This window comes from Lethenteron reissneri, chromosome 17 (assembly GCF_015708825.2).
Source record: "Lethenteron reissneri isolate LAM-NWPU_2019-01 chromosome 17, ASM1570882v1, whole genome shotgun sequence".
NCBI classification, from domain to species: Eukaryota; Metazoa; Chordata; class Hyperoartia; order Petromyzontiformes; family Petromyzontidae; genus Lethenteron; species Lethenteron reissneri.
In genome coordinates, this window is record NC_083795.1 from 6,063,950 (window position 1) to 6,078,461 (window position 14,512).

Sequence of the window (14,512 nt, forward strand, 5' to 3'; positions counted from 1 at the left end):
CCCTCCACCCACACGACGCTCCCGAGTTCTCGCAGGTTTCCCCCGTCACAGCGGCCGTGAGCGATGGTCGTAAAGCGCCCATAAGCTGCGGGGCAGGCGGGGTCAGGCCGTGACAGACGAATGACTGGACATCGATCACCCGTGGCCGCCACCAGGCGGGTCACACAGGCCCCGCGGGTGAAAACTCCTTTCACCGACAGCAGGCGCGCTCCAAACGTACCACCGGGCTCCCGTTTTCACTTTGACCCCTTTTTCGTTTTTTTTTTCTTTTCTGCGTATGTATGTGTGTGTTACTGCTACCCTTCCTCCAATCACCACCCCCAATTTATTTAGCTTTTCCACACCACGTGCCCCCACCTATGGCGACGACCCGCGCACGCAGGCGGCCTGACCCTGGGATTTGTTACAGCTTCACTGTCTGTCGTCTCTCAGGTGTGGCAGAGCAGTAAGGCACTGTGTACAGATTTGTGGGTCATTCCTGAGTCTCTGGGTTGAGTCAATAGACCGTGACCAGTATGTATGCTTTGCACTCTCCGTAAAACCAAACTCTATACTGTGTGAGAGAGTGCCTGTGTAAAGATATGGTCATCATTCCCGTTAAGGCAAAAAAATTGCCCTGCGGCAGTATGGCAACAACTACATACCAAGCTTCACGTCTTCTTTGCTGCTCGTCTCATAATAATAAAGAGCTTTATTTTAGAATATTTATACCGTACGTAAACAGTTCCACTGGTTAATACAATCAAATTTTTACGTGAACGTCCTTTATACCCTCACGAGATGGACATCATCATCAGCCATGATCAATCTACTGCTGAATGATGGTCACCCCCACGCTATCACAATCCCACATACTTCCATGATGCCATACTCAATCGCGCTCTTGCACATGAGCAGATATCGTCCCTCCATCTGGACGGCGGTCATCCTCTTGGGCATGTTTCTCCTATCAGTCTCGACCACTGACCATCAACCCTTCTCGCGATGTGACCTGCCCAAGCCGGCTTACATTTCTAAACTGTCAATATGACGTCTCTTACTTGTGTTGGTTCGCATGGGTTCCTCCGTCTCCCTCAGTGAAAACTCCAAGCACGCACCTCTCCACGGTTCTTTGCGTACTTTTCAGATTTTTGTAAAATCTCCGTGAACATCAATGTTTCTTATTTACGTCTAGGTGGGTAATATGCACCGATTTAAAACTTTCTTCTTCAGGCACATATTGACATTGCTTGTTATCAAATTTTATTTTCTAAAAGGAATCCATCCCGATCTCTTTAACCTCTTCTTACGTCATCATTTTGATCACAATTCATCTTCATCAATTGCCCCAGCGATACACGGTCCGCACTGTTTTCAAACTGTGTTCCTCCAACAATTATTTTCACTTGATCAGCAAACGTGTTTTTTGTTTTGCTCATGTTGATCTTGAACAAAACTTTATAGTTCTCTTTAAGTTATTCAAAATTTCTCTACTTCATTTCAAACGGTTGCTATTACATTAACTCGGTCATCCGCAAATCAGAGGATTAATAATTGTTACATTCCTGTATACGGCTTTATTTCTTGCATACAATTTTCAGAAAGCATCTTCTAAAGTCGATGTGAATGTCTTCGGTTAGAGTATCTCATATATCCGACTCCTCTACTAATTTGTAGAAATTGCTGTTTCACTAATATTGATCCCAGTGTTTTTACTGTGTTTTGATTATAACACAAATACTTCCAAAGATCATTCTGGGCTCACGCGACCACAACAAATGGGCCACGTGGGACCGTGACGGACAGACGTTTAGCAAGTTAAAATGACAGCACACCTCATTTAAAAGAAGTCCAAGTGTGTTTAAACTAGAATGAAAACACCACTAAAGCCTTCTCTTCACGGTAAAGTGTCCTCGACGCAGACAGCTTTTGAAGAGCTCAGCCGCAACAGAGCAGAAGGCAGGGCCCACACGGTGGCATGAAAGGGGCAAGCAAAACAGATTCTCATTTTAAAGCACCTGGGCCCCAAGACCCCCTTTGATTATTTATTTAACGAGAGAAAAAACAACAAATCTCGGCACGGGCCACTCTTAAATGACCCCTTTGTGCTCCAGAAAGTGGCAACAACCGACAACGTGGGAGGGGGGGGGGCAGCTGAATCAAAACACGGCCCAATACCTGCATGCACGCGGCGTGGTCTCATGACCTCATCCATCCCCTCGCGATGCGCATCTGCGAGCAGGTGATGGTCCTGCGGAGTTTTTGCGTTTCACACAGCGCTGCTTAACAGTGGCTACCAGTTAACCGTGTGTGTGTGTGTTGTGAACCACGTTGCTCAACCCTGCCTCTGCTCGGCAAGGAAACCTGTGCGGACGCACGCGCGCATGTGTGTGTGTTTACGTGCCAACAGCACTTGCCCCTAATGTCCGATAAGGCTATACTGGGAGATATGTCTTTACGTGCTGTTGACTGACGGAGCCTCCCCACGCAGGTTCACTCCCTGACCGCTGTGCTCCCAGGGCCAGCACGCATGCCAACACGGTAAGTCCGCAGCGTTTCTGTACAATCTTTAATAAAAACCACGTTTCTTTAAGCCCATGCAGGTTTTTCTGCTGCAAATGGATTTGACACTGCAGCTACATGCAGAAGATTATTAATGTTCATTAATAAATGTAGCTAAGCGAGGAAGCTTTGATTTACAACGTGTTAATCTGACGGGTTTGCGAGCCAAAAAAGTAATAACTTATTTTACGATCGGGAGAACATTTATTTGTTTTTTTTTTACTCAAGTGCGGCGTCTACCCGGCGGGTGGTGCAATGCTTAGATGCGCGTGTCTCACAATACAAAGGTTGAGAGTTCAAATCCCAGTCAGGGGTCACTGCGCCCCTTTATCCCTTCAGGCTCTATGAGATGAGCACCACTTTGTGAAGATTCAAAACTTTATTATTTATGGATATACTTGCTCCTGCCATATGAATGTGGAATTTCCACCATTAGCTTAAGGGCTGTAAACATGACACGAGCCACCATGCTGTTTTCACTTGAACGGCAAATCACTTTTTTGACCGAGTAGGCACAGTTTGTATAAAATCTTGGACGTGCTCAATAAAGCTGCTTGTGGAAACGATGCACACACGAGTTTGAGATTTTAATTAAAACGGCATTATTCCACAAACAGCCACACACTATTAAATGATGCATCAAAGTGGACAGATGTACTGTGCATGGAGATGGAGACGAATGGGGCAGTGCGGACATGGAGACAAATTGATAGCACACGCTGATGGACGGATGTGAGCTGCCTGCATGGCTAAGTGCCAAGGCTCTCTCTCTCTCTCCCCATTCTCATCGCTAATTGCTGCAAACGTGAACATCAATATGTTTACATGCGTAGAGTGCTCCCCTTTGCACTGTATGCCACTTTTTAAAAGTTTTTTTTGCTAAAATAGTAAGCGTGTCGATGATCCTACAGTATTCTCTCCCGGAATACATATTTGTATGCCAGTGTCTTCGGCCTCATTCAAAGATATTTGCAATAAAATAACCACATTGTTGTACCTTATATGTACGGTGTTTCTGCCATGCCTGTTTACAGCACACTGCTCAGGTGCACCTATTTATTATGACGAAAACTCGCCAAGAATATTGCGAATACACTGGAACAAATTCAATCTGTGCATTAGGAGCAATAACGGCGCTACCGCCACCATCGCCGATGCAATGTTAAATTCAATAACATCTCAAATACAATACTCGCGCAATCGCCCCGCTATGCTTTTACATCCAGTGCCATCCTAATGGCATTTTCTCTATTTTCCAAACATGCGGCATATGTAGAAGATCAAATCGCGTAGTTCGCACGGATGGAAGCCAGCGCAAACGTTGAGATATTTATGGCAACCGTAGTCAAGTCGAGGTAATACATCTCGCTGTTCCACCTGTTTGAATATTTCAAACTCTCATTCGACCTGAAACTGCCACTTGTAACTCGATCGAAACCACTGCATCAAGCACACCTATGATCGGCTGTGATGTTCTCTTTAAATCCTCGTAAATAACAACCGACTTACCGTCGTAAAAACCGGACGTGCACAGGTGCCCGTAAACAACCGTTACGTTTGACGGATGATTATTTGCAAATAAACATGCACTGAAAATCAATTTAAGCAAAAACAATCGTTTCAACGTTTAGGGTTTTTTGTGTGTGCGTAGTGCGAGTTTGCTTTTATCTATCCACTCTTATTTGTATTGCTTTTGTTCTCACAATCAGAACAACACCTGGACCCCACCCCCCTCCCCACTTTGGTTAACCAGTGCGCGACAGGGACGGCAGGTAGTAGCACCACATACCACACACGTCTTATCAGACTGTCCTGCAATTTTCTCTGCATCTCCGCCATCATTGCGTGCTGCTCCCTCGACAGATGGCAGACACCCCTTCGATTAGGGCCGGGTATCTCCACGGACTATCAGCGTGTTCGCTTCCTGCCTCCCCCGCCCGGGCCTGCCCTGTACCCCCCACCCCCCCCACCACACTCCCCGTGCCGCAAAGACCCCTGCTGCCCCCCTCCCCTTCCTCTCTCCCGCTAGGGTCGTCCCAGCCGGCAGGCTCCTAATGGTAGGACATTAGGCCTGTCTAATTGACTCCGGCTGCCGCGCCCCATTGTCTGCACAGAGCAAACAGCCCCGGGCAGGTAAGGCGATCCGGGAGGCGAGGGACTGGTGGGGCGGGTGGCTGCCTGGTGGGGCGGGTGGCTGCCTGGTGGGGCGGTGAGCAGCAGCAGTGCTGGGGTTAGCCTCCTCTCGTCCCCAGGCGTAGGGATCCACCACCGACAGCGGCCGGATTAGCGGCGGAGAAACACTATCTGTTTGTTTTGGCAGCCGCGACCACGCTGGGAGCGCACACGGCAGCCTTCAGACAAGGGGGCCGCGCTGCCGTTTGTTTGCGTATTTACGCTTTTATCAGATGGTCCACACACCACCGGGCGATGGCGAGCAAAAACAGGAGAAGAAGCTTGACAACCTGGCTGCTTCTTCTCAGCGAGCAATTAAAGGAAGCCGTTACCCCCTCCTTCAGTTTGACCGCTACATTTTTTTTCTTGTTTTTGCACAAGCACCCGGGTAATTGCAGGCGATTAATCCAAGCGTGTGATACTTATACGACCTTTGGCTCGCCAGGCTCTGTGAATGTAGCTGTGAGTGGGGGGGGGGGGCTCTCCCTGAGAGAAGTCAAGTGCAGATGTGACGTCTAAAAGGTGCCTAGTTCCTTCCTACCACTGATCGCGCTGCTGATAGGCAATAATATTTAAGCACGGTTTGGCTCCCCCATTTCGACCCGCACTCAAATGGGTAAAACACATACCGGATGTTGTCTTAACGCATCACGTGTAATGGATGTCGGACAAAATCTCCAATCTAATGGCACCGACATAGGCAAACTAAATTATTATAGCAATAACATCTAAAGTTATCCAACATATTCATCCACTAGCAAGCACACCCACATGTACATAATAAGGCTTACGCACATATACAGCCACGCATAAGCCAAAATACCATAAAATTATATGGTACTCTTACAGCCAATGCAATGAACACATTTTAAAATGCAGTTATAACCGTGCAATGCAAACACGGTCCATTTGTGCACTATTTAATTTACCACCGCACGTTAATGTTCGCAACAAAATACAATAACTGCAATGGACTGTATGCAAGGGAGAAAATGTGTGCTGCAACGACTGCATGGTTTTCTGTGAGATAGATTTTTATGGGTAGCTCTAGACGGGCATCACCAAGTCAATTTCTGCAGCGCAAGTGTTCACATCCTTCCTGCCGTCGATGCACAAATTAAATTTTGATACTCATAACGCTGTAACCAGCACTCACAGTCACAGCCTTCCTCATAAGGTCACAGACAAACTGTGGCAAAAATGCTAAGAGCCCAAAGGGCTCTGCATAATAAACCCAGTTAGTTATTTATAACATTGCTTTAAAAAGAGAGAAAAAAAAACAGTTACTACATTCTTAATGGGTTTACTGGTAAGAGAGTGCAAAAGTGGCTGTAAAACTGCTTTCGGGACAATGTGGCCGGGTGCTGTTAGCTCAATTAAAGCAATTATAGCAGACTGGCGATTAGCAAAGGGTAGTATACGCGATGGCAACAAAAGCGCCGACGACATCTGTTCCTCCACGCAGCATCATGGGGTTATTTCTGTTTTTCTGGAGGGTATATTGGGCCAAGTGTGCCATCACTTGGTGGAAGTTAAGTGAAGGCCCGTGGCTGCTAAAATATCCCACGCGAGTTCTTGCAAAAGCCGGCCATTGTGTGTGCCCATGCCGGGGCAAAATTTATTACCTGCCCAGAGTTGAAATTGCTTGCGAATACAAAGAGTGGCTCTTTGTAAATAAGCTCTGGGACATTAACAGAGCTGCCTTGTTTGAACAAAAAACTAAACTCTACATGAATTAAAAGAAGTTTAATAAATTGAAAGCGACCATATTATTCACGTTGAGTATAAAAAGAAATCAAATATGCAGAAACATGACAATGTAATCAACTCAATTTTACTGCCAAAATGTAAATTATAATTATTTGTTTTCCCAAACGGACGCCTGTTGCAGGAAAATCGTCCCACGCTGTGGATTTTTGGAATGGATTGGCAATGAGAACTGAAAGGCTGCGCAAACATGCCAAGATCCACGCGGCCACCGCTTAGTCTGCTTTGAATACGGCAGAAACACAGTGAAATCCCTCCCCATTAATCAGCGTGGTGGTAATGAATTTCATATTAACCTTATGAAAACACTCCAATAGGCTTTTAAGTGAAGGGTTTAGTGTCCGCGATACAGGATAGCCACTGATGCACGAAGTCTGAAACCCAAAAGGCAATGCTGATTATAGATTTGTTCCTTGTATGGATTTCAAAGCAAATTAATGTCGAAGGTTCTACATCGGAAACTGTTTGCCTATACGAGTTATATTTGACGAGTGCGGAAAATGATTTTCTTTTAAATGAAATAGTGCTCCATATTTTGCTACCGGGCATGCATTTGCAGTGTTCTAACATTATTAATCAACTTAATGGATAATCATCATTTGATGAATCCATTAATGTGAAACTGCGCTGAAGATAAATGTCAGACCACCCATTTCTCATTAAGTTAACTTAATGGACAGAGTCCATGAGAAAGTAAAAAAAAAAACCCATAAAAAATGAAATCTGCTAAAAACAGAAACTGAATCCTCGGTGCAAAGGGGTTTGTGTCCATCTGCTCCCTTCGAAAGAGCATATGTCACGGACATTACGGCCAAAGGACAGCTCATCCTGCTGACACCAGACATCGGCACACAAGGTCATGTTACCACCATGGCAATCGGGACAGATTGTGCCAAAGTGCACTTCTGATTGCACGTACACTGAACATATAATTCGAATGTTTTTTATTTAATACATTTTGCATACGTTTTTAATGCATCAAATACCCTAAAATAATCCACACTAAATGTAATTTCTCCTTTTGTTTATACCTCCTCACTCTTCATGAATTATAAACTTAATGCGACACCATTATTGCATTCTCGCAAAATCATCAATTTGAGGAGGCACGCCCAGAGCCGTTAGAGGACGTTTATATATTTATTTTAAAACGTGAAATAATTTTTGCAATATCGGAAGCGAGCCGGACTACAATGGGGCACCGGTGAAAACCATCGTTTGTTTTAAAACGTCCCTCCACTCTTTTTCGCTCTTTCATTTCAAGAGCCCCGGATGAAACGCCCTGGGGCGGGATGGAATGGCCCTGAAAATCGTGTGAGCGCACGTGGATGTTATTCCTGTAAACGGTGCTCGCGTCCCTCCTGCACGGCACGCGCCGGCTTACCGTACGTGGTGATCATTTTGCTGGCCTCCCTGAAGAGCAAGATGCCGTTGGGCGAGATCACATCAAACTGTAACCTCTGGGACCTGCCGGAACACACGCCATTCGTTGGCGCAATTTATTGGACGCATTGATCATCAAAATTACTACTAAATGTCAATCTGTCCAGCTGTAAGCAACAAACGGCGTGAGCACACACACACACAGCCTGGCCCACCGGCAAACCAGAGCGCATCAGCAGCAATGGATGTGTATACCGGGGGAGGGGTGGAAAACATGCCATGACCAATGCATCGGATATTTCTTTTTAGTCTATTTTTTAATAAACTGCTTTTTTCTCACTGAAGTTAATCCATCATACTTTGGGCCCATGTGTCTGGAAGCCTTTTTTTTATCAGCCGTAACTTAAAACCTACATCGCATTAACGAACGCTGTACCTATGCTCAAAATACGAAACGCCAATGAATCTTTAATTCGTTCATTTATTTTTATTATTTTTCTTCTTTCCGAAGAAACATACAATCTCAACGCAAATCACTTCGCTTAATCACGCACCATTTTACTTCGGCCACAGCTTTACATTCAAACAACACGAGGGCACGCGTCTTAGGACGGACGGGCTTTCAACTGCCCTCCCTTCTCGGTGTCCTCTCTCATAACCCTGCCAAACACTGGGGCGCCCTACGACGCGCACGCATCGAGGCCTCTGCCCGCAACACTGAACGCCCCTTGCGGTGTGTGCACGCACGCGTGTGTGCCCGTGTGTTTTGAGGCCTCCAGTCCGTCTCCCCGCAGGAGGTCCCCCCCCCACCCCTTACCTGTTCTGCACAAGCTCGGCGACTAACTTGAGGATGGGGGTCGTGCAGGCCGGCTCCAGGTACCAGAGCTCGATGGCTCGCAGGAAAACGGGCATGTACGTCGGGTAGCTGCATGCGCGCGAGACAGCGTCGGGCTCCGCTAAGGAAATCAGCGTGGGGCACCGGCCACCTTACACCAAGACGTGCATGGGGACCAAGGCACGGGGAGGTACAATCCAACTAATGCAGGTTTCTGTGGACTACTCCAGCCCTGGATACTGTTATACCGCTTGCTTTTGGCAACCACAATAAAAGCTAAAAAAAAATATTACTAAAAGCGGCTCAGTTTACCCACTTCAATATACATTCCCTAATAGAGCAGAACCAGTCCAACAACGAGGCCAGAACCGCACGGTGCACACCACAATGTGTTTGGTTGTAAAGTGAGGGAGAATTAATTACGAATTTGTTTTTTAAAGCACGAGAAATTTTTAGAAATCGCATTACCAGCTGCAAAAGCAGCGCATTCATCAGAAAACGGATCAAATGAGGCTGCTGGGACCGCTTTTTTGAGGAGTTAAAACCGGCTGTAAAGAGCCAACGCCATTTCCTTACCAAATTGAATCAGGCCACATCAAGCACAACAGGACACCCTTTAATTAAGCAATATAAGGCCAAGCATGTGCACATTATAGGTAATTTGAGGATAGCTGCCGTGTTAGAGGTTGCCTGTGCCAAGAGCTGCAGTTGCAGCAGCTTTGCCCACATCACAATAACAGCCTTTTATTGCATTATTGCAAACACACATTACCCTTAAAATGCATTAAATAGCCATTTAGTGGGGCTCCTGTTCGTTGAAAGCCTAAAATCACGTCAAGTAATTAAAATCTTTCAAAATTAATAATGTACCCTATAAGTAAACCCTGAAGTGAATCAGATTTGCTAAGTAAAGGGCCTTTGCGCATCAAGCACATTCTTGCGTCATGTAAAAAAAAAAACCTATATGGAGTTTCACTGGGTTCCCTTTTTGCTACTGCGATTTAATCATCAATATTGGGCACAGCCTTTTTGGGACCAGGTTTCCGATGAAAATAAACTCTTAGGTAGCCAACCTAAACATTCGTAGATTCGTCTGGAAAACATTACGTCTGGCGCTGCTGCCTACTGTATTTTCCTGGCAGAGGGTATGCACAGTTGTCCGACCTGAAGGCCATAGGACCTGGGACATGGGGGAGTAGCCCACCATGTAAATGCTCTGTTTGGCATGTGTGGCGGGTCCAATCTTCAGACTTACGGTAGGCAATGCAAACTTGTGCTGGATATTAACGAAACAATGTAAATAACCTCAGACAATGCATTTCTTTGTAACTGCCGAAATCGCTAGATGTTAATTAATTGAAAATGTTTGCATTTCCGAGAGCATTGTACCTGCCATGAATCGGTGAGTAAAGAAATTATCGAAGTAAAATATCTCACTCAAAGACGCCCACTGACAATTGTTTGGCACGGCTTCTTGAGTGGCAACTACTGGACCAGCGCTAAAATCTTGAACCGTTACAGCATTGGCAGGGGGTCGCAATGAGCAGCTGCAACTCAGGGCATAGGCAGTTGGTGTTCAAGGCTCAATGTACACAGGTGTTGTGCTTGCTTCTATAGGTAAGCACCCACTCAGTCGCTTCAGCACAAAAACATGTTTTTGTCAAAGTACGCTCTCTACTGCCATCTTCTGCTGCATACTAAATTATCTACGTTGGCATAAGCCACCTTGAAACGCCTAATAATATTGCTGTTGCAGTCTTTGCTTTTTGCAAACTCATCTGAACAACACGTACAAGTTTTGATTGTTATACCTAAACAAAAAAATAGAACGTGTATCACGCAAAGGGTTAGTCTGCTGCGAAATGACACCTGGCGAAAATAACCTATCTGCACACATTAAGGCGATTAAGCATCCCGATTTTACTTTTTGATGTGGCATTTGTTACGCAAAGTCGAGACTCAACGCGGCGGACAGTGCAAACAAAAGCCAAGGCTGAGGGGAGGAGAGGCATAGAGCACCAGCAGCGTGTAATCCCCAGTAATCCCCATCACTGAATCAGTTAAACGCAGACGTGCGTTGTGTGCGCACCTCTGGCAAACAGAGGTGAGCGTCCCATTTCATTGGCGGGAGGAGCAGTGCGTTTACGTTGTGCGAAGGATACAGCCAGTCAAACAGCATCATGTAGCTGGTCTTGCTGTTGAAAGCGAACGCTATTCCTCTTAAGTCCCGCGCGAGTCCGACGAGTGTCCTCTGTTTAAATAGCACAGAACATGGGAACAAGTCAACAAATCAATTTTTTTTTTTTTACGAGTAAACGGTTAAACGCGGACTTTTTAAGTATACATTCGTCATGAGCCCTGTGCAAACTCTGTTACGGCATTAATCCAGTGATCGAGTGGTGATGCGTTGATTCGTCGGCCAAAATCGATTATTACGATCGCGATGAATGTATAAAATACATGTAAGAATCGTTTTGACCAATTAACACAAATTACATATACATGTTACACTAATGTTACATTTAAAACAAAGGCTTGAGCAACATTGTACACTCAAAACAGAACACGTCAGAAACAATACAAATGAGACGACAAAAATAATTGATTCTTTAATCAAATCGCTACCCTGAATCTTAACATTTCTCCAAATCCCTGGAGCAGTGGGGGGATGAACGATAAGACGCCCAATCATCAGACATTATCTACTGCTGCATACATTTGTTAGTTAATAGAGGCTCTTCAGCTCATGATACATCAGTCGAATTGTAAATGCAAGGTTGAATATTTTTGATTTGTATGTCTTATATGTAATGGGTTCACATCACTTCTGCAGCCATTTTCAGCAGTATATAAAACAATTGATCGATTCTGTGATTGAATCTGGAGTCTAAATAGCAACAATTCCTGAACTTGGTACTCAGCTGATAGTACCCTAGTTGGATTCTCTACAGACGAAGTGAGAATATTACATCTGTAAATGTTTAATGATTAATGCCGAAACAATCTATTGATGAAGTACAGCCTTGACATATCATTCAATCATCACTTACGTTTTCTGCTGCCATTGCATTGCAGTGCCATTGCTTGAGACTGTTAAATGTAAATACTGTGAGTGTTAGACTTCATTAACAATTTTTTTTTAGCTTGATATGCTTCTGCAATGGGTCCTAATTATCACGGTTGGCTACATACGGTGCGGAAGTTCAACATACATACAAAAAAATTGCGTTATTATATTATAATAACAATTGTGATTCCTTAGTACGCCGGCCCTGTTAGCTGAGGCAACAGGAGTTTGCCCATAGTTTCGTACGCGGCACCATGCGCTGAGCCATAATAAGGGACATTCCGCGCGATCCGGAATCGTTTGCTGCTCCGCACTTCAGCCAACTTGAAAGCAGTTGATGCATTGGCCATCGTCAATCAGTAGGAGCAGCAACCCGTGTCCTGGTGGCTGCGCTGCAGCGCGATGAGTGCGCCCTGACTAAGCGCTAAGAATGGATTGGTGGAACGTCATACATTTTCGGATGCTTTTTTTGTTTAACCCCGACCAGGTGTCATATATCATGGTAAAACAAGCAAAGTTCTGATGCTAACGCTGAATGAAATGCATTGCAAGGTCTGGCTTGAATGCCGGTGGCAATGACAGCTAAGCGAGATTGAAACGCTTCTCTAGGGTGTCGTGAGAAGGGGGGGTTCAGTGGTCGAGACGAGAGACGGAGCGGCAGCCGAAGGTAGGAACGTGCCGTAGGGGCTGTCCACCGCCTAAAACAGGTGATTACATTTGTGCAAGTGCACGGTGGATTTCTCCATCGCTAAACCATGAGATGGTGATGGCATCGAGATGTCTTCGTGCAGCATCGATCATGGCTGATGACGATGGCAGCAAATGGATGGATGGCAGGGTCTTGCCATTTCTTGTGTTCGGTTTGTTTTTTGGTATGTGGCAGTTACGTGGATTTTGACATAAATCTATCCAACTAGCATTGAGCCAGAAGTAAAAAAAAAACATTTTTGTAAAAAGGAACAAAAAAAAAGCATCGGACGAAAAAAAAAAACATCAAACAAAAAAAAGATGGATTGAAATTTGAGTCCGGTTAAGCATTTTGCAAAGTTGGCACTCAGTGTCGCGTGTAACGTTACCCGTCGCTTGTGCGCAAATCTCCGCACGAACGCACTTTCACCATTCCTCACCCCGCCGCACTGCGAGTGCACCTGGCTCCGTCAGGTGTACTCGGTCTGATGCTCCCGACATTGCTTTATTAGCATGTCTAACAACATTTAATTACCTGAATATTTACAACCCTTTTTGTTAGCCTATTAAAGAGAGCAGACCTCCAAGTCAATGGCGATGCGCTGACACACGCAGTAATTGACGCGCGGCTCCAAATAATAAATACAATAACGCCACCGCCAACCAAAATAAATAAATTATTCGGACAGGGCACGGGTGCAATGAAAGAAGGAAATTGCTGCGACTAGTTCTGCAAAAGAAAAGCACCGTGGAAACAGGTGAGGACCTGGCCTGTAATTAATCACACGGTGTAACAAAGGGGTCCGACAGGCCCGCGAGGCCTCCGACTCGGAATTTACACGCGCTTTTATTAACTGCAGCTAAAAGGGAGAGCGCAACAAATAAATTTCAAATACATTATTCATGCACGGCAGAGCCCGCGGGCCAGGCCTAGAGGGGCGGGTGCCCAATCAAACAGCTGCTCCTGCACGATACGCCTGCCAATCAAGCAAACAAACAAACAGCCGACGATGACGACGACAGCCCCCCCGAGCGCATCGCCACCAACGCGCACACACTGCCACACACACTGCGCGAAAAGCCGCGCGAGCCCACGAAGCCACACTGGGTGGCAGGCCCTCCATCAACTGGCGAGCCTGTGATGACGACATCTGCACAAAAGCGAGGCTACAGCAGGTCTCGTGGGCCGGGCAGGGTGCATCATCCCACATTAACCGATCGATGAATGGACACGATGGTTGTTGCACAATTTACAAATGAATGGGGATTGGTTCAACGTAGAAAAATGATCTGCGGCTGAAGCACGAGGCCTGATCTAAACACGCTTATTAATAATGATGCTTGACTTTTATTTAGAATGTCAAGAGAATGATCAAATGGTACTATATCATAGGCTCGGTTTCTTCACTCACATGACTGCTCGTATGGCCAGCTACAGTGATCTGCCATCTAAATTTCATCCGTTTATCAGGGTCAGCCTCGCTGAGTCTCAAAACTCTTCTTAAAGAGGGTCTTCCACTGCGATGCTCAGCCAATTAATTTTTTAAGCAGGCTTTACACTTGGGAAGAATATAAAGGACCCAGAAATTACCCACACATACCATGATGACATAATACTCAATAGTTCAACACAGATGAGTTCACAAACTCACTTACTCTACTGCCATCTCCTGACCAACTTGTAGGCCAGTTAATTTGAGAGTTTAACAAACCTACGGGATCCACCAAAAATTGCCTCCACTATGCGTGTGTGCCACCATGACCAGCACTTATGGCAGGGGTAAAAACCCTTATCCTTACCGATGGCCAAGAAGGACTTTAAATTACCATTAGCAGGCCACACATTAATCCACACCTTAGTCAGTGACTGAGCGCACTAATATTAGGAACATAGTGTTGCCAGGTTGAAAATAGTCCCGTCTAGTACACAATGAGTGCGGCTACGATACATGCAGTGATGGATTAATATCGTGTGCCTGTTCCAAGTGGCAGACCTCATGTGACCATGGCTCATGTGACATGATACTAAGTGGATGTGCTGGGTGGTAGGTTCCCACCCC

At 45.6% G+C, this 14,512-nt stretch overlaps 1 protein-coding gene across 3 annotated transcripts in view; it reads right to left on the minus strand.

The window, feature by feature from the left end:
- Positions 1-14,512, minus strand: part of XPO7 (exportin 7) — an 86,853-nt gene that overhangs the window by 33,723 nt on the left and 38,618 nt on the right. For all 3 annotated transcript variants that reach the window (XM_061552931.1, XM_061552929.1, XM_061552930.1), the window contains exons 20-22: positions 10,861-10,949; positions 8,681-8,788; positions 7,865-7,947 (exon numbers count right to left, since the gene is read on the minus strand). In XM_061552931.1, coding sequence (XP_061408915.1) covers positions 7,865-7,947; positions 8,681-8,788; positions 10,861-10,949 — 280 coding nt within the window. The remainder of the gene's footprint in view (positions 1-7,864; positions 7,948-8,680; positions 8,789-10,860; positions 10,950-14,512) is intronic.